At 40.6% G+C, this 21,051-nt stretch overlaps 1 protein-coding gene across 1 annotated transcript in view; it reads right to left on the reverse strand.

Annotated features, from left to right (window-relative positions):
- Nucleotides 1-21,051, reverse strand: part of APPL2 (adaptor protein, phosphotyrosine interacting with PH domain and leucine zipper 2) — a 69,725-nt gene that overhangs the window by 26,004 nt on the left and 22,670 nt on the right. Inside the window, exons 2-9 of the mRNA XM_075856760.1 lie at nucleotides 18,641-18,739; nucleotides 7,619-7,678; nucleotides 7,326-7,397; nucleotides 4,735-4,822; nucleotides 4,102-4,143; nucleotides 3,936-3,994; nucleotides 804-950; nucleotides 642-724 (exon numbers count right to left, since the gene is read on the reverse strand). Coding sequence (XP_075712875.1) covers nucleotides 642-724; nucleotides 804-950; nucleotides 3,936-3,994; nucleotides 4,102-4,143; nucleotides 4,735-4,822; nucleotides 7,326-7,397; nucleotides 7,619-7,678; nucleotides 18,641-18,739 — 650 coding nt within the window. The remainder of the gene's footprint in view (nucleotides 1-641; nucleotides 725-803; nucleotides 951-3,935; nucleotides 3,995-4,101; nucleotides 4,144-4,734; nucleotides 4,823-7,325; nucleotides 7,398-7,618; nucleotides 7,679-18,640; nucleotides 18,740-21,051) is intronic.

Consider the following 21,051-nt stretch of genomic DNA (forward strand, 5'->3'; position numbering starts at 1 on the left):
ACTGACAGCAAGCCAATCGGGTTCAAACCACTAAAATGCCTCTATCACTTTTGATCGTGGCATCTAAGGGGTTAATAGCAGGGATCGGAGCTAGCTCCGTTCCCGGTAGTTAAAGCATGGTGTCAGCTGTAACATACAGCTGACACCTGCGGCTGATGTCGCAGGCTCCGCTTCTGAGCCTGCGCCATCTTGTTTCTGGGGACGGAAGTCTTTTAGGCCCTGCCTCCGAGCGGGACCTAATAGCCTTCCGTACTTGACAGGCAGGAGGCCATTGTTAGGCCTCTGTTCTGCCAGAGCAGCCATCGGAACCCCGCTATTAGCATTGCAGGATTCCGATCTGCTAGTAAACCCAATAGATGCAGCGCTCGCATTTGAGTGCTGCATTTATGGGGTTAATTGGCCAAATCGGAGGCTAGCTCCGCTCCTGGCCATGCAGCAGGGTGTCGGCTGTAATATACAGCCAACACCCGCTGGCGATTGTGCGGGTTCAGCTTCTGAGTACAGTTACATTGTGTTGCCTTAAGACCTTGGCAACAACAACATATTACTACGTTGTAAGTTGCCAAAAAGCTTTAAAAAAAAAACTACTTTCAACCTTGCCAGTTCACCAATACAATGCTACAAAACTTGTACCTGCTTACCTTTGAATCATGCTGGACACAGAAGCTAGAAAGCCATCCATTTTTTTGGAAAACATATCATATCCTTTTTTCAAAAAGGCAATCTGCAAAATAACAAAATTGTGTTACATGGAATTAAAACATAATATATTTCATTAAAGAGTTAAGAGCTCAAATCATCACCTGTCCTTGTGTGTACCCAAGAATAGGATCCAGCATTGCTGTTCTCTTCCTATACTGAAGGGCATTTAAGGCACAGTAGTACTGCAATGATGAGAGGTGCTGCTTTCTTCTAGCTCCAGCAACTTCCTTTGCGATCTCAGCTTTTAGCTTTATAAAATAAATGTATTAAAAGTTATTACAATGTTGTATTATAAAGTTACTTAGTCATTCCCATTCCTTACAGAAAATAGAAGTTCTTATAAATATGTAATCTTCCTGGGAGGGTTGGTCTGTGCTACATGTATTGCGAGAAACAGTTGTGAACCCTTAGGAACCAGATGTGATAAGTGTATATTAGTGAACTGCAATTTAAGCAATGAGCAACTTCAGCCAAAAGGTTTATATGCCATGAATGTTAAAGCTTGTTATAGACTGGCTTATGGGGGAGAATGGGGCTAATGTATAAAATGTGTTAGGAACTGTCATCATTCAGTCTTTATCTTGTGCTGGAACTCCCAATAAAATGTTGGTCATTATCAGGTTGGTGGAGGTCCTTGGGCAAAGAATTTCCCAGTAAAAGTTTTTTTAAAATAAGCTAAACATAACATAGCTGTCTGCAGATCCGACAATGTCAACAAGACCCTACTATAGGGAAAAACAAAGTTGACATGTTGGATTTTAACATGAGATGTATTTCAGCTGCTTATACCCTCTAGCTCTACGTCCTCTATTTTGCAGCACTGGCAGATAGGGCATCGGAGCGCCAACCATAATATTTATTAGTAAGAGCTGTGTCATCACCCCTTCATATAAAAACTTTAATGTAGTTGGGGGGGGTAATCTTTTCAAACACCTATGTCTTTCAGCAGGGAGAGTCCGGGAAGAGGTGGACAACTGTGCGGTGGAAGCTTCTTTGCAAATGTTCTTTTTGACCTCCTTATTATCCAGCTATGATCATGGTGTGCCATATGCATAAAACATATTGAAATATTCTCAAGTAAGCAAAAGTGTCAGTAATTAACGACTCAGGGTCTTAACTCTTTTGATGTACTTGTCCCAGAATTGGAGAGATCGATAATTAGACGCTGGGACTTTCTTCGGGTACAACACTTTTATAATGATAACAAGACATAGCTGCGTCTGCATAGGGCCCTGACACCACTGGAGCAATTGTGTGATGCATCTATTCCTCCAGTTAAAACTATCTCTCTCATTTACAATTTGTTGCAGGATTTGGGTAATGATACTCTTCCGTCCTTTGTGAAGGGGTGGGAGAGGGAACTTACTTCGCTTCCGTCAATGGCCGACTGGTCGAAAGCGTTTATCTGGTGTCATAAATTCTCTATTTCTTGTAAAGCCCAGGAAACTAAATATAAGATATTATCTAGGTGGTATAGGGTTCCGACATTGCTCCACTCCTTTTATCCAGCTTTCCCGGATGAATGTTGGCGGTGCAAACGTACAAAGGGCACTATGTTACATGTTTGGTGGGGGTGCCCATTAATACACACATTCTGGTCTACAGTAGTGGACCTGATTCACAAGATGACAGGCCAGGTGCTTCCCAATACTCCAGAGATTTTGCTTCTCTCTATGCTCCCTGGTGCGATTAACAAATATATGAAAACCTTGATTAGTTTCCTATTAATTGCAGCTCGTACTGTTATCCCACGTCTTTGGAAGACAGTTAGCCTTCCTACGATTACTGACTGGTTTCGGGAGATACTACATCTGCAGGAAATGGAGGAAGCAACACAGTCCCATCATTTGTCATCTAGGAATGTGAATTTGGGGCTCCCTCATTGCCTTTTTTTGCTGCCTCAGACTATCCGCTATAATGCTGGAACAGGGCTGAATGTTTAGTACATTAGTATGTTAGGAGGTTAAAGTAATATAAACTACATCATAAAGGAAATTGCTAACAATGTAGCTTACAGTGTTGTCTATGGGTTAAAAACCAAAAAAATTACCTACTAGGCATCAAAACACTATACGACCAAAAGGAGACACTAAATGCTAATTATTGTGTTCAGGTGTTTCAGCCACACCCATTGCAAAAAGGTGCATAAAATCAAGCACACAGCCATGCAAACTCCATAGACAAACATTGGTAATAGTATGGGTCGTACTGAAGAGTTCAGTGACTGTAAATGTGGCACTTTCATAGGATGCCACAAGTCCGTTTGTAAAATTTGTGATCTGCTAGATCAGCCCCGAGCATCTGTAAGTGCTATTATTGTAAAGTGGAATGTCCAGAAGTAACTGCAGCTCAGCCAGGAAGAGGTAGACCGTGCAAATTTACAGTTTGGCTGCAGAGTGCTGAATAGTGCAGCATGTAAAAATCGCCTATCCTCTGTTGCATTACTCACTACAGAGTTCCAAAATGCCTCTGAGACATCAGCACAAGAACTATGCATTGGGAGCTTCACGAAATGGGTTTCCATGGATGAGTAGCTGTACACAAACCTAAGATCACCATGTGCAATGCCTAGCGTCGGCTGTTGTGCTGTAATGCACGGTGCCACTGGAGTCTGGACCTATGGAAAAGTGTTCTTTGGAGTGATCAATCACATTTCACTATTTGACAGTTTGATGGACTAATAAGGGTTTGGCGCATACCAGGAGAACTCTATCTACTGGAATGCATAGTGCCTACTGTAAAGTTTGGTGGAGGAGGAATAATGTTCTAGGGGTTGTTAATGCTATAGTATAAAGACATTGTAGACAAATTGTATGCTACAAACTTGTGGTAACAGTTTAGGGATGTCGTTTTCCTGTTCCGGAATGACTGTGTCCCTGTGCACAAAGCAAGCTTGATAAATAGACAAAATCTCTTGGAAAGCCTTCCAAGCAGAGTGGAGACTATTACAGCCTCAAAAGGGGCCCTACTCCATATTAACACCCACGGTTTTAGAATTGGATGTACAACACACTCATATAGTTGAGATGGTCAGGTGTCTACTTTTGGCCATATATTTTAAGAATCTAGAAAATAGCAGCATCTCCAACTTGATGACTACACTTTCTAAGCGTGTAGACCGTACATTTGGACAACATAAGGTCATTCTTGATGTGAGTGAGGCTTTACAACTAGTACACTTGTTTTTCCATACATTGTATCATCATTGTCTAGTTTATTAGTTTACTGCTTACTTTTTCATTCCCTCTCTTTTTGGGCAGCCTGCTGTACTTTGCCATTGACAAGTCGTGCTCTAAAAAGAACCAAGTACAACATTCAATGAATAAATAGTAGTGTTTAGCATAAGATTGTCATGAGACAATTATATGAAAGAATATCTGTATTTGAAAACAGACATACCATTGCTAGCAAGAAGAAAAAGATCTTTTAGTGTGCTTACTTCTGTAAAACAAAATAATACAAAAGAAAAATTAATTTAAAAAAAACCTAAGTGATAAAACACATTGTATTTATTGGTATTTTATGAAGGTTTAGGTAAACACTATATAAATAAAATGAAGGCGCTTCACTTCCACACTGTGTACATATATTCCTCATGTAACTAATATTTTCATTGACAGAATTGATTTTTTCCTTTTGAGAACATTGCAGTCAAGAAAATATATGAACTTGCCAAGTTATATTCAATAAACCAATTGGCTTAAAGGGTTTGTCCAGGATTAGAAATAGGGGCCTGTGTCAGATATTGCAGCTTAGTCCTATTCACTTAAACCTGTGGCAAAGATATGTTTGAACAAAATACAGAAATGGTATATGTAAATAAGATGTACTAATGCTCCAATTCATATAAGCTTGCAACCAAAGCACTAATAGCAAAATAAAATACTACAAAAAAAACCTTTAAGGGTATGTAAACTAAATTGAATGAGTTTTCTTTAGTTTAGCGTTATTAGGAACACCATTAAGTAAAGGGCTAATAACAGTTTGTATTACGTTGTATAGAAACTATGATAAGGAACAATGATCACTTACCCGTGAGGTCCTTTTCACGGAACTGAATCAAGGGCAGTACCATGCTGTCTGCCAGCTGCTTTGCTAGCTCTGTATGAAGTACATTGAGCTAGAAAAACAAGAAACATATTTATTTCAAACAGAGAATAAAAAAAAAAAAGCGGCATGCTCTCTTTCTTCAAGTGGTTTCCACCTCTGACCTCCTATTGAAATCAAATAGAGGCAGAAAAAACCTGCAGCACTCGTTTCTGAGCATTTTTTGGGTGTTTTTTGCCTGCAGTTCTAGGATTAGATTCAAAAGCCGCAAGCAAACAACGCTGGCTGTTCAGAATCTGCCTCAAAATAAAAACGGTGTGTGAACTAGGCCTTATCTTGTGCACAGAGAAAATAAAAATGATTAACACTTTGTTATGCCTTACCCATTATGCATTTAACACCTGGTTCTGTAATTTTCCTTATAATCTCCCTGATTCTAGCATTCTACATTATTTATTTATTTACTTTTTTGTAGAGAACTCCGTACAGCCATATCGAAACATATCATTGGAGGATAGTCAAGAGGCCAGCATCCACATTAGATTTAGGACTTCTTTATCAATGATCTGTAAAGTTAATTTCAAATGTAGAATACTTTCACCAGGAAAAAAAAATGTGTGACACAGTGTTCATAAATGCATAATGGGTAAGAAATTATACCAAAGTGTTAATCATTTTTTCCCTTTTAATTCTATAACCATCTTTTTCAAATATCCTTTGGGTTCGCAAAGGGGTTAAATGAATGATCCAGAGAAAACAATAGCTTGCCATTACAATTTTCCATTAGGGAGTTAGGCCCCTTAACACATAACTTTCTGAAAGTAATGTGCTTTCTAGGCAGCCCCAGTATAAGTTTAAGCATTTGCGTAGCCACAGTAAATACGTGGCACAACTTAATCTTCATCTCCCTGTAACATCAGGCTGTGTCACAGAATCTAGAGCAGAAGTACTGAAATAATGCATTGTGGTCTTTCATTATAAAGCAGGTTGATAGAGGGGATATTTCATTGAGGGACTCTAAAAAGCCCCCTGCAATGCAAAGGGAGACCATGTTGTCTTAAGGGAATCCATGATGGGTGCTTTGGCAGAATGGGTGTAAGCAGACAAAGCTGCCACGGTGTACAAAGTTTGCTAAATCTGTATATGTTTTCTGCACCAATTTCAATATGAAGCAATGACATATCTATAGGGCAACTAAGGAACTGGCCTTATTGTCACAGCATTTTCACTTACAAGAAAAGAACCAAACAAAAAGTTTATTATAAGGCATTTGCTTGGTTTGACAGCAATTTTCACCTTAAGTACAATTCTCAGTGTAGTAAGCGTGAAATAATTGATCAAGTGACATAACACAATGGGAGTGTAATTGCAAAATGGGCTACCCACCATACATGCAATTTACTAACCTATAATATTGACCACATTTGCTAGCGCAGAGACTCATCCATTGGTTGTACAGTTTAAAGACAAAAGACATGTCAAATGATAGTAAGATCCCTATTATAGTCTGTGATTCTAAACTAGCAGAAGAATAAAGGTTGCAGTTATGAACGATTTGATTAGTCTGGAAAAGATTTACTGATAGAAAATTGCCATTAAATACAATTTGACATACATGACTATTGTGTGAAGTGGGGGGAGGGGCGGTTTAACAGCACCCAGAGCTGTAGAGGACCCGAGCGATGAGGGTAAGTACATGGTTACGTTAGATACACTCTACTCATCCGCTGTATCAAAGCCTCTCGTGTTCTACTGTCTGCTGGGGCCCTCCATGTAAGCCTACCAAGTGTAATACTGTCTGTTGAAGGCCCTGTATCTAAGCCTATCAAGTGTGATACTATCTGCTGAGCCACTGTATCTAGAGTAATCCTAGCATGTATGATACCTGGCTGTTATACAAACAAAACTGTTCATTTATTCCACTCATAGATTTTCTTGAAATCAGACACTTCTTACTAAAATCTGAATCAAGCAACTTTTGAGCTTTTCATCTCCAGCTGAGGTGCAAAAAGCATTTTCACATCTATTTGTCATGAATCGTTTTGCTGCAAACATTTATTAACATACCGGTTTTCCTACAAACCACAATTATCAGTTAATAAAATGAAACACAAAGTATGACAACAGGCAATATATTATGGATATGCTCAACAATGATGTGATATAAAAGCCTATCAATAGCTTGACAACTGCTATCCCACTATTCGTCCTTTACCACTATAGCTCGGCTTGTTAGGGGGTTCATAAACTTTAGGGGTCTAGGATGACCCTTCTAGAATCAAAAGGGGTTTCATGTCTGGAATCGCAATACAACTTCAAATAATGGGTTGAAGTAGTGATGAAGTAGATACCCCTGCCCACTAGGTGAACCGGCCAAAAAGAACATTTATAAATTACGGAAAGAAGTTATTTGCTGATGAGATGAAGCATGAAGTGGTGACGTGCAAATAAAAGGTGTGTTGCAGCAGCTCTAGCCCTAGTATGGACGTTTACTCCGTGTGTATTTTGTAAATCAGTGTAAAACTCCCTCTTAAAAATCATGAAATAATCACAGAAGGAAAGAAAAAAGCACTAACCTCATTTACTACATTCGCAAAATATTGTAGAGTTGATACGACTTCTTCATCTCCTTTCCCAAGGGCAAAATTCTAGAAGTAAAAGCAGACAACAAACATCTGAAGCCAGGAATGTGATGGGTAGCACAAGAAAGACAGGGATATGAAATACTACATATAGATTAATGGACCTTTGCCTTGTAGGTACATGGTTATTGGAGCACTAAACGTACATTTAAAGGGGTATTCAAAGTAAAGTTATTTTTATTTCAATCAGTATTATCAAATGACTGCATTAGGAATCTGTACAGTACCTGTTTTTCATATGCAAACAGTTGGCTGGACAGTTGCTGGGTTGCCAAACACATTTCATTCTTCAAACAAAAAAAGGAAAAAAACTTGTGTTAACACACTGAACATTTTTAAGAACAAATACATTCATTTTACATTATCTCATGATGTCAATATTAACCCCTCCCCGCCCTCACCACATAATTAGTGGGCTAACGGCAAGGTCCCGGTGCCAAAAGCCTGTTAATTTACTTTCTGGCTTTTACGACACTAGTCTGCAGTACCATCGGCAGGATCTGTCTGTCATACTGGCAGCTCGATCCTATGCCGTGACAGGGAAACTAAATAACCATTTCCATGTCAATAAAAACCTGTAAACACAGCGCTGCAGCTCCCATATTGGAACGGTGTCCCCAAATGCTGCTTTGGCACTTAAGCGTTAGCTACAAGACCCCAAGACATCATTAATTAACCCCTATGCAGAGGGTGTTGGGAGGCATGTAAAAAATTAATTAATAAGGAAAAAAAGCCCCATTATTAATCTGTATGAAACGTGACCAATTTATGGACTCTAAAATGATGCATCAACACTGTATCATTGTATAATTTTTTTTTTGTTTGGTTTCTATTGCCAAACTGGGCAACCTTATTGGTCGTTGCGGTGATTGTCTGTGATTGTCTGAAAATCAATAAAAATTGAGTGCATATTAAATAGCTCCCCTCCCTCAAAAAAACACACAGCTCTCTGAATCCACAAACCCCAATATCAGACATCCTGCGTGAAACAAATGCATTTGTGTGGTGCTCAGACATTAATACGCTGCTGTAACACACAGGGCCGCACCATCCATGAGGCGAGATGAGCTTCTCGCCTCAGGCGGCGGCCTGCTGCCTCCCTGAGGGTTGGCGGCGACACCGAAACCAGCCACCCCCTCCTGCACTCTAATTGTACCTGTGTCTAAAGAACGCAGTTACAATTACATGCATGACGTCAACGCGCCGCTTGCGCCGTTGAAAGGCGCTGATTGGCAGGCTCGGACGTTGTTCAGCCCAGCAGACCTGTTCAGAAGAGAACAGGCCTGCATTGCCACAGAACAGTGCGGGAATAGGATCAGGTGAGTATGTAAAGGTTTTTTTTTCTCTTATAAAGTCTCATTATCTACAAGGGGGGCTATATGTGGTGCACTATCTACACGTTCCACTATCTACAGGGGGATCTATGTAGGGCACTATCTACAGGGGGCTCTATGGGAGTCACTATCTACAGGGGGCAGATTTTGCTCTGGGCATTAAGGCGCAAAACACCCCAATTTCTTTGAGCCAAAGCCAGAAGTGGATCCAAAAGGAACGAAAGGAAGAAAGCAAAGACTGATGCATCTCCCTTTCTTTTGTGTCCACTCATATTTGGCTAAAAAACAAAGCCTAAAACTGCATAAAAAAAACTGTGCATGTAAGATCCTGGCCTTATAGACATCTAACAAGATTTCCATAAACGTAAGCTAAAATAACACGTAGTTATGTTGTTTTTTTTAACCATACATCTCACCTCCACTAATATTATGGTCTTTATAGTAGTCAGAGTATTAGATAAGAGGAAATTAATTATTGAGGAAGCATACTTTGGATCTAAAAGAAAGGCACTACCCGAGTGTCTTCCATTTATTCAACCACTTATACCTGCAATTAAAACAATTCTAATAACAGTAAACGGGATAAGTCCTATTTCTTGTTCTACAATATCTATGTATTGAATATTATTTTAACACGTTATGAAGTTCCCCAAACCACGACACCTACCACTGACCAAACAAACAGCGACCAACTATATTTCTTTTAACCCCTTACGGCTGGATTTAGACAAAGCGGTTTGCTGCATTTTTTTTGCAGCATTTTTTTAGTACTGCAAGATGTTACGTTAAAAAGTCTATAGTAAAATATAAAATGCACTACATAGAATTGTGTTTGCTTTGTGGCGTTTTTGAGGCAATTTTGTGGTTAATGGTGTTTTTATCCAAACACAGTGTGCTCTGGGTATGACGTTTTTCACATAGGCTTCACTATATGACTTCAAAAACTCCAGAAAAAAAAGCATGCACAAAATGAAAAAGGCTACTAAAAACGACTTCAAAAACATATTTTCCAGAAAAATTCTGTGTGAAGGAGGCCTAAAGAGGCTTTCATGGGACATTTTGAGAGGTTGGTTGCAAGCAAGGGATGTGCAATAATAACTAAAAAAAAAGTAATACTCCCCTGGTAAATCCCCCGTGATGACGTCCCATTTCATCCATGTGACCGCCGCAGCCAATCACTTGCTTCAGTGGTGAAGCTGGCAAGAACAGCGTAGTGATGGCTGGAGTGGTCAAATGGATGGAACGAGACGTCATCACTTCCTGTAAAAGTAAATAGTCGAGCGAGAAGAAATAGTGTAGTGAAATAATGCCGTATTACTTATTTTCTTATTTTAGCACAACCCCTGCCTGTAGCCTGTTTTTTAAATGTCCCAGTCAACCCCTTTAAGGCTATATTCACACGACATTGAGAAAAAAATAAATAAATACGGGTCAATTGTTCGTTTTTGATGGCGATTTTGCATCAGTGAGACTCCAAATTTTCATCTGTTTCACAGCCGTCTGACCCTTTTTAACGGTTGTTTGTCATTCATTTGCCATCCGTTTTTTTATGACCGTTACAAAAACAAACAAACCTTCTGAAAAGACCAGTGCCCATGTAGTTAGTGCCGCAATGCCCACTGTAGATAGTGCCCACATATAAAGTGCCATAGTGCCCACATATTAAGTGTTGTCAGGGGCTCCTTCTAGAAGCGGAATCGCCGGTCAAAGCATTGCGGACACTCTGACCGGGGATTCTCGCATTACAAAGCCAATAATATCACTGTCCATATGTGGACAGTGACGTCTAGGCATTTCCCAAGAAAGCTTGCGATGATCTGGCTCTACTCCATAGTTGAAAGCCCTGACATCACGGTCCATATATGGACAGTGACGACAGAAGCTTCCCCGGGCTCAGCGCTTAAAGTGTAGCTAAACGTTCGACAAACTTTGGATTGGTGGGGAACCGAGCACGGAGACCCCCACCAATCTCTAGAACGAAGCAGCTGAAGTGCTCGTGTTAGGGCTCAGCTGCTTCGTGTCTGTTTGGTTATTTCCGGAAATAAATGTATCGGTGTACGGACTCAATAGAAAGTCTATGAGCCCATACACCGATACATCGGCTTTCCGGAAAAAGCCGAACAGAAACGAAGCAGCTGAGCGCTAACACGAGCACTTCAGCTGCTCCGTTCTAGCGATTGGTGGGGGTCTCAGTGCTCGGACCCCCACCAATCCAAACTTCTGACATGTTTCTATGACATATCAGAAGTTTGTTGAACGTTTAGCTACACTTTCAAGTAGTGCTGTGCCCTGGGAGTCCCCGTGAGGGCCAGGATCAGTTTTTAATGCCCGTCACAAGAATTGATTTATGAAGAACGTCCGTTAAAAAACCAAACTGATCCATTGACTTCTAAGGGGGTCATTGGGCCGTGAAAACAGCCAAAAATAGAACATGTTCTATTTATTAATGGCCAGTATTTATGTGCCGTTTAAAAAAACAAAAAAACAAACAGACGTGCGTATACACCTATAGAACTTTATAGTTCGGACATCGCTCGTGTGACACCCGTTTTTCATTGTTGTGTGACTATGCTGTGTAAAATAACCATTAGCAAGAGGAGTGGAGTCGATACCCACTACCGGGACAGGTTTAGGCAAATCAATCAAAGGCATAGCTAGAGACATAGCAAATTCCACAGACATGATATTAGCAGACGAAGGCACTGCCGGTAGCAGACCTACCACCAAAAGAGACCTGAAAGGGAAGCAAGATTTTATTACGTTTCATATTTACGGGAAATACCTGTGCGCCCAAGTGACCTCCCCGATGATCACTTAGGCGCGGAAGTTTTCCGGCTGCTTATTCTTACGCCTAGGACAGGTGTTCACTTGATGCTTGTCATCCCCACAATAGAAGCAGAGACCATTCTTCCTGCGGAACTCTCTACGTTGTTGGGGGGACACGGAGGCCCTGAGTTGCATAGGTACCTCAGAGTCTTCCGTGGAAGAACGAAGCAACGGAACCTCGGGAGGCATCATGGGGGAGTCAGAGGAGAAAACACATAAACGTTCACGTTGTCGTTCCCTGAGACGTCGGTCAAGTCGTATCGCTAAAGCCATAACCTGGTCTAGGGAGTCAGAAGAGGGATAGCTAACTAGCAGGTCTTTCAGGGCGTTCGACAGACCCAACCTAAACTGGCAACTTAAGGCAGGGTCATTCCACCGAGAAGCTACGCACCACTTCCTAAAGTCAGAGCAATACTCCTCAACAGGTCTCTTACCCTGACGTAAGGTCACCAGCTGACTCTCGGCAAAGGCAGCCCTATCAGTCTCGTCATAAATGAGTCCGAGAGCAAAAAAGAAAAGATCAACGGAGGAAAGTTCAGGGACGTCAGGAGCCAAGGAGAAGGCCCATTCTTGGGGCCCTTCCTGGAGCCGGGACATAATTATACCTACCCGCTGGCTCTCAGAACCCGAGGAGTGGGGCTTTAAACGAAAATAGAGCCTAAAACTCTCCCGAAAGGAGAGAAAAGTCTTCCGGTCCCCTGAGAACCGGTCAGGCAACTTGAGGTGGGGTTCAAGAGGTGAGGGGTACTACCATGGTAGCATCAGGCTGGTTGACCCTCTGAGCCAGGGCCTGGACCTGTAGGGAGAGACCCTGCATTTGCTGAACCAGGGTCTCAAGGGGGTCCATAGTGGTGTGAGGGACCAGGGTAGAGTAGGTATATGGGCTTGTGATTATGTAATGACAGGGATAGGGAAACAGACAAGTGAGCCCTAATCTACCCGCCACTCAGTCCCTGCCTACTTGCAACGACTCGCCCTAGGCGACAGGGTACAACTGGGCGACGGTCCCTACACTCAATAAGTGCACGACAGACAACAGACAAGGAAACACAGAACAAAGGGAAACGGGGCAGTTGCCCACGGCAACACCGTGAGCAACGAGAGTAGTAAACGAGCCGAGTCAAACCAGGAGAGTACGAGGTGCCAAACGTAGAGCAGGAGAGTAGTGAACAAGCCGAGTCAAACCAGGAGTGTACGAGGGACCAAACGCAGAGCAGAAGAGTAGTCAGTAAGCCAGGGTCAATACGAAGCAGGGTCAAATAGTTCAGAAGCTGCAGCAGGGCCAGGAAACTAACAGAGAAGAATCACAAGCAAGGAGGAACAGGAAAGGCAGGTATAAATAGACAGAGGGCGGGAGCTAGCTCCGTCTGGCCAGGCTGTGATAGGCTCTCCCACTCCTAAGCCTGCCATCCTGAGTGGTGGAAGATGGAGTCAGTCTCACAGACATAGAAGCAGGTGCAGACTGATTACCTATGGGCGTGGATACAGAAGCTGTGCCTGGCAGATCCTTAACACATATTATATTGTGTATCATATTGTATGGTGTATAGTGAAAAACTGTAAGGCACCCTATTAGGCCCTGTCTGATGGGTTGATACATAGAGCCCTCTCCCTCGGTCTAACCACTTAGATGCCACGGTTGCTTTTGACCGTAGAATCTGAGGGGATAAACGGCCTAGGATTGGTGAGTGTCAGCTAGGTATGAAAGGTAGAAGAAAAAGTTTCAGTATTTACGGTATCGGGGCCGGGCAGGTAGGAAATAATGATGATGACAGATGGTTTTATCTTTAAAAGGAATTTTTTTCTTTATTCAGTGGACGACACGTTTCTGGATCGTACCGGTCCCTTCATCAGGTCTGTTATAGATGTTTGCACGTGTACATTGCTAAGTTATATAATGGAAAAGACCGGGAAAAAGCTTAGTTCCACATATTTTGAAAAAATACGGGAAGGGAGGAGGGAGGGGGAACATATGTTTAACACTTATTCTATACGATCTGGTGATTGAAAATTACAGTTTTCACCTATTTGATTAAAACAGTAAGCATTAGAAAAAAATACATACTCATAAGTAGGATGATGATACATAAATAAAGATTTGCCGACTATCATAAAAGCAGCTTATGTTAAATTACAACTTCTTTCTTGTTTCTTTGCAGTAAAATCATGTTTTTTTGTTTCCTCTAGATTAGACATATTGAAGTATATTTAAAAAATTATGCTTTGTGGTTCAATGGAGAAACGTAATAGTAAATAGATAACGGCATAGCAATTCGAATGCATGAAGTAGTAAATTATATTGATATATTTTATATATACATATATTGTAGACAGTGGGGATCGACATCAAGTATGTTTATATTATAGCATATTAGTTATAGCTCATATTTAGCTAATGTCGGCACATTAATTATTAGAGAATTGCCGGCTGTCAAACAAGGCTCTTTTGAATTGTCAGGATTTTTTGTGTAGTGTATTTTTTTAAAGAGGCTCTGTCACCACATTATAAGTGCCCTATCTCCTATATAAGGAGATCGGCACTATAATGTAGGTGACAGCAGTGCTTTTTATTTAAAAAAAACGATCCGTTTTCACGACTTTATTAGCGATTTTAGATTTATGCTAATGAGTTGCTTAATTCCCAAGTGGGCGTGTTTTTACTTTAGACCAAGTGGGCGTTGTACAGAGGAGTGTGTGACGCTGACCAATCTCTGCATTCATTTCCTCAGCACATAGGGATCCTTTTATATCAGTATGTGCTGTCTTATACGAACACATTAACGATACTGAAGTGTTTAGACAGTGAATAGACATTCCACGGGATGTCTATTCACAATCTGTGCACTTCGTTACTGTTTCTATGGTAGTTACAGCAGAGCAAGCGTAATCTCGTTGTAACCTGTCATCTACAGCGTAATCTCGCGAGATTACGCTTCCTCTGCTGTAACTACCACAGAAACAGTAACGAAGTGCAGAGATTGTGAATAGACATCCCGTGGAATGTCTATTCACTGTCTAAACACTTCAGTATCGTTAATGTGTTCATATAAGACAGCACATACTGATCCAAAAAGATCCCTATGCGCTGACTAAATTAATGGAGAGGAGTGCATGACGCTGATTGGCAAAATATAGATTTTGCTGATACCCTCACTTATTTATATATATACAAAGTGAGTTATGGGGAACCACAAGGTGTACACCACCAAATAATGTAATTAATATATTTTGGAAGTAGGGAGAAAGGAAAAGAGTTGTGGTTCCTATTGAAAATTGAAAAAAATAATAAATTTTATTAATATATTTAATTTAAAATATTCCTAAAATGTTTATTTCTCAATGTAGGTCAATTATTCAGCAGTGCAGAGGACCCCTTGTCCTGCACTTAAAGAACAGAATTTGTCTTTTATGCTACTATCATACAACAATATAGTTAGACTTGGTTAATAGCTGAGGTAAGTATAAATTCGATCCCATAGGCATATTGTATGCTCTGTGTGAATCAGTGTTAGCTGTCAATCATTAAACATTGTATCAGTTTTGTATGCACTGACATTTGTAATGTTTTCTATTTGTAAATAGACTTTGTATCAATTCAATTGCTGTGCAACACGTACTTTATCTATTTCTTTTGTGCTTTGCACTGATTGTTATAAACCTGCTATTGCTGTCTGCTTTTTGTAAACCAGCAAACAGCAGCAGATTGCAATTTGTTGCATATATCAGTGTTAGCTGTTGATTCGTATTTTTTAGGATAATTTGCAACAGTCAATGTTGGTATTGAATTTTAATTGTAATATTTATTTTAAAGGTATTGTTGTCTATCATACAATTTTTCAGCAGTCCACATTTTGTTATAACACGCTGGCTTCCTCTGACAGAAGTAGTATCAGTGCGGTAGCTTGTATGAGTGAGCACTATAGAGAATGCTATGATTGTAGTGTGCTCTAATTTAGTTCCCTCCTTGAATTTGTAAGAGGCTATTCACAGTGGCACTATGCAGTATTTGAGCTGGTTAGCTTGTGTGTTATATAGAGCTTGCAACAACGATCCTCTGTATTGGGATCAGCAGCAAATTTAGCCGCTTGTTTCTCTTTTATTATGGACTGATTGCTGTCTGTTTTCTGTGAAAAGCAGCAAATAGCAGCAGATTACAATTATATAACAGGCTGCTTGTATATATCGACGTGCTATGTTCTGACCAGGCCACTTTTATATATCCTCATGTTTTATAAGCATTGTATTTTCAGTTAGGATTACGCTTAATAGTGTGCTTTCTTAGAAAGCTATTTGCTTCTTTATTTCCTTATATCTCAGTTTTTACAGAAAAGGCCGTCAGTGGCAGCATTACTGGTGGTCTGATTAACTTGCTCTGCAAGTCAGCTGTCTTTGTACGCGCTGTCAGGGATTCAACCTGCAGCGCTTGTCAAAATTCAAAAATTCTTAATTCACGTCCCGCTCTCCTACAGGGAGCAGTGCTTTTATAAGTGAGTCTTTGCAGACTTATAGTTCTTGAATTGTTGTTGGTAGCAGCATTGAATTAGGCTAAGACCTTATGCATTGAGTTCATTAATATGACTGGACACCCGACGCGCGTTTCGCCGGCATTCCGGCTTCCTCTTGGAATGCCGGCGAAACGCGCGTCGGGTGTCCAGTCATATTAATGAACTCAATGCATAAGGTCTAAGCCTAATTCAATGCTGCTACCAACAACAATTCAAGAACTATAAGTCTGCAAAGACTCACTTATAAAAGCACTGCTCCCTGTAGGAGAGCGGGACGTGAATTAAGAATTTTTGAATTTTGACAAGCGCTGCAGGTTGAATCCCTGACAGCGCGTACAAAGACAGCTGACTTGCAGAGCAAGTTAATCAGACCACCAGTAATGCTGCCACTGACGGCCTTTTCTGTAAAAACTGAGATATAAGGAAATAAAGAAGCAAATAGCTTTCTAAGAAAGCACACTATTAAGCGTAATCCTAACTGAAAATACAATGCTTATAAAACATGAGGATATATAAAAGTGGCCTGGTCAGAACATAGCACGTCGATATATACAAGCAGCCTGTTATATAATTGTAATCTGCTGCTATTTGCTGCTTTTCACAGAAAACAGACAGCAATCAGTCCATAATAAAAGAGAAACAAGCGGCTAAATTTGCTGCTGATCCCAATACAGAGGATCGTTGTTGCAAGCTCTATATAACACACAAGCTAACCAGCTCAAATACTGCATAGTGCCACTGTGAATAGCCTCTTACAAATTCAAGGAGGGAACTAAATTAGAGCACACTACAATCATAGCATTCTCTATAGTGCTCACTCATACAAGCTACCGCACTGATACTACTTCTGTCAGAGGAAGCCAGCGTGTTATAACAAAATGTGGACTGCTGAAAAATTGTATGATAGACAACAATACCTTTAAAATAAATATTACAATTAAAATTCAATACCAACATTGACTGTTGCAAATTATCCTAAAAAATACGAATCAACAGCTAACACTGATATATGCAACAAATTGCAATCTGCTGCTGTTTGCTGGTTTACAAAAAGCAGACAGCAATAGCAGGTTTATAACAATCAGTGCAAAGCACAAAAGAAATAGATAAAGTACGTGTTGCACAGCAATTGAATTGATACAAAGTCTATTTACAAATAGAAAACATTACAAATGTCAGTGCATACAAAACTGATACAATGTTTAATGATTGACAGCTAACACTGATTCACACAGAGCATACAATATGCCTATGGGATCGAATTTATACTTACCTCAGCTATTAACCAAGTCTAACTATATTGTTGTATGATAGTAGCATAAAAGACAAATTCTGTTCTTTAAGTGCAGGACAAGGGGTCCTCTGCACTGCTGAATAATTGACCTACATTGAGAAATAAACATTTTAGGAATATTTTAAATTAAATATATTAATAAAATTTATTATTTTTTTCAATTTTCAATAGGAACCACAACTCTTTTCCTTTCTCCCTACTTCCAAAATATATTAATGACGCTGATTGGTCAGCATCATACACTCCTCTGTACAACGCCCACTTGATCTAAAGTAAAACACGCCCACTTGGGCATTAAGCAACTCATTAGCATAAATCTAAAATCGCTAATAAAGTGGTGAAAACAGATCGTTTTTTAAAATAAAAAGCACTGCTGTCACCTACATTATAGCGCCGATTTCCTTATGTAGGAGATACGGCACTTATAATGTGGTGACAGAGCCTCTAAGTAAAAAGCACATAATTCGTTCCTAGTGGTTGGAATAAAACGAGGTGTGGTAAAAACTTGTTGTAAAGGTTTTTATAAGTAAATAGTCAAATCAATTTGTGAAAAAAGCCTTACTTTGGCAAGATCACATATTATGTTCCTCATGGTTATGATAAAACGAGAAAGGGTGAAATTTGTAATGAATACTGATAAAAATGTATAATTAATAAAATAAGAAAAAAAATACATGGAAAATAGTTTAAAAAATAATAGAAGTGGTTATATGCATTGGCAACATGCATATATATGTATTGATAGTGAAAAGGAGAATAACGGTATTTATGTGCACTGCCACATGGGGTAAATGTATGGGGATGTTGCGGGCAAATCAGATTTACAGCAATTTGTCCTAACTACATAGAGCCAGCATTGTAAATGTATGGCAAATGCAGCCAAGGGGTTAAAACAGTTTTCCAGAAGTTATAAATAAGACTTATTATGCTTGAAATGTGAAACCCCCCAAAAATTGTAATATACTTACCTTCTCGATTTGGCCCTTTACAAGTTTATAGTTCAGAAACTGTAAGCAATGACGTGATGTCCATTTTAAGTCACCTCCCATGACCTGTTTTTTTTATGTGGGCACCTTCCCCAAAGTGGAGCAACATGTAGAATTATAGTAGCTGGCATCATCATAGTGCATACCATGAAACTTATTCTAGAGGTAATATTGACAGGCCGTGACGTGTCTGATAACGGTGCCAACATGCGGTTTTACCACAAATCATTGTGGTTTTCAAATGATTGTTAATGTCTGTAGGATTTTTGCAGGTAAAAAGCATATTATTTTCTAGGAGACTCACCTGGGCCCCATAGACTCTCTGCATAGCCTGAAGTAGCTGATTTGTATACTCTGTTAGCGTTCCGGCATCTTCCTCAAAAACACTCAGGAGGGAGCGGGTCTATTAAAATATCCAGGAAAAATATATATACATATAAAAATGTTAAATGTTTTACATATAATAAAAATGAGGCATTATTTTATGAACAGAAAGCATATATGTGGTTTTACTATGATCGGCAGCAGAACAAGCAGTTCTAGGAAAGTTTAGGGCATGCAGTGGTTAAAAAAACAAAACACACAAGACAGCAAACTCTAAAAACCTATAACTTTGGAAATGTAAAATGTGAATAACATTTTTTCAAATATCATGTCTATTTATGAAACTGTGTTTTTAAGCCATGCCACCCCTACTGCTAGGGGATAAGTCTGTTGAGCGATTGCAATAAAAAAAAGCACAAAAAATGGAAGAATTGTGACTGTAGCTTTGCTCTGTAAATGCTCAAATTTAATCAATGTTTCAGGTAGGTGATGTTTATTAAAAGAAACAACAAAAACAAACAAACAATTACCATTGTAAAAAAAACAAAAAAATTGTAAAAGGGTATGTTCACATTGAGTTTTTTGACTAGTTTTTTGACGCGGAAACCGTGACGCAAAACTTGTCAAAAAACAGCCGAAAATGCCTCCCATTGATTTCAATGGGAGGCGTCTTTATCCCGCGAGCGGTAAAACCGTCTCGCGGGAGAAAGAAGGGACATGCCCTATCTTCGGACGTCTACGCCTCTGACCTCCCATTGACATCAGTGGGAGGCAAAAAAAAGCGCATTTCGTGGCGTTTTATGCCCGCGGCCTCAATGGCCACGGGCGAAAAACGCAGCGAAAATCGGCGTGCAGGCAGAGGAAAATCTGCCTCAAACTTCCAAACAGAATTTTGAGGTAGATTTTCCGCCTGCCTGTGAACCCAGCAGGGGGGCGACACAAATGTAGGTAAACATACTGTAGGGTTATAGTTTGTAGTGGAAATTACCAATGGTGGAAATGGCAAATTATATCCCAGCTTCCTCAGAGACCTCATACAAAGGTAGCGACAACCTCATATTAAGCCTGAGGGCCTATTTTGATGCAGGACTACATCTATTTATTAAAACTGGTCATATTGAACTTCCGGTTCCGGTGCTGATGTGAGGACGCAGCGGAGAGCTCTCCTGATCTACCCGTCAAGACTGACCGACTACAGTATCTCACAGGACCGAGAGGACACACCATCATTAACGGAGGTGGCTGAGAACACACCGAGAGGGAATACAGAGCGGTCTCGAGGGGAAGAACACCCCATAAACAAGAGCGCAGTGAGTAACATTTTCGGCTCGCACTGCAGAACGGAAGCGGTTAGGGGAGACTACACGAGACAAGCAGACCTTCGAGAGGGAGAACAGACCCTTAGGAAAAACAAACAAACAAGACAAGAGAGATACAGCTCACCACATATAACCCAAACGGTGACGCCGACACCCTTCCTCACGGCACCATTACCACGTGTTCTCCCCCCCTCCTGCTAGCGACGGGCGCCATCTTGTACACGCGGTAAATCCTACATTGTTACTGCACTGGTCGGCGGAGGTTTTTCTTTTCAACCAACACAAAATCATATACAAGGGAGATATAAACCAGCCGAGTCTCTACGGCCGAATATGCCGCCGGTAACCCGTAAAGAGAAGCAGACGTTAAGTCGTCCTTCATCAGACCTGGAGGATCAACCATCGTATGAGGAGGGGGTAGAATCAGAACCAACATCAGGCATGGCGACGCTGATAGATTACAAAAAACTGGCAACCGAGGTGGCGAAGCGCATAACGCCGGACATTCAGGACACCCTGGCAACCGCGATAGCGACTTCCCTGCAAAAATTACAAGCGGATATTGCCCAGCATGGCACAAGGCTAGATGAGGTGGAGCAGCGCGTGTCCATGCTGGAAGATGAGGCGGCAGACACACATGGGAAATTACAAGAGCTGCTAAATGAGAAACAAAGGCTGGCTATTAAAATTGATGATCTAGAAAACAGGTCAAGTTTCATAAAAAGGGACTGAAATTCCAGCTACAATACCCGGCGATATTGCGAGTCACTACCCCGGGGGGAACCCTACAGACCTATAGTGACCATCAAGAAGCAGAAGAGGTGTTTCGGGACCTGTTTCGGGAGAATGCCCAAGTCGATACAGGAGGAAACGCAGACAAAGATCAAAGGTTGAAGACACTCTCGGCAGGGGATCAAGCACCAAAGGAAAAGAGACAAATGCAAACTCCACGGTCAACAGCACAACGCGTGTGACAAGACCAAGAAACAGTGGGACTATTGCAAGCTGAAAATCTTTATTCTACCATATGCAAGGGTAACGGGTAAGAAAAAAAAAAAAAGGGGAAGAATAA

The sequence above is a fragment of the Rhinoderma darwinii genome, chromosome 3, assembly GCF_050947455.1.
Source record: "Rhinoderma darwinii isolate aRhiDar2 chromosome 3, aRhiDar2.hap1, whole genome shotgun sequence".
In the NCBI taxonomy this organism is placed as follows: domain Eukaryota; kingdom Metazoa; phylum Chordata; class Amphibia; order Anura; family Rhinodermatidae; genus Rhinoderma; species Rhinoderma darwinii.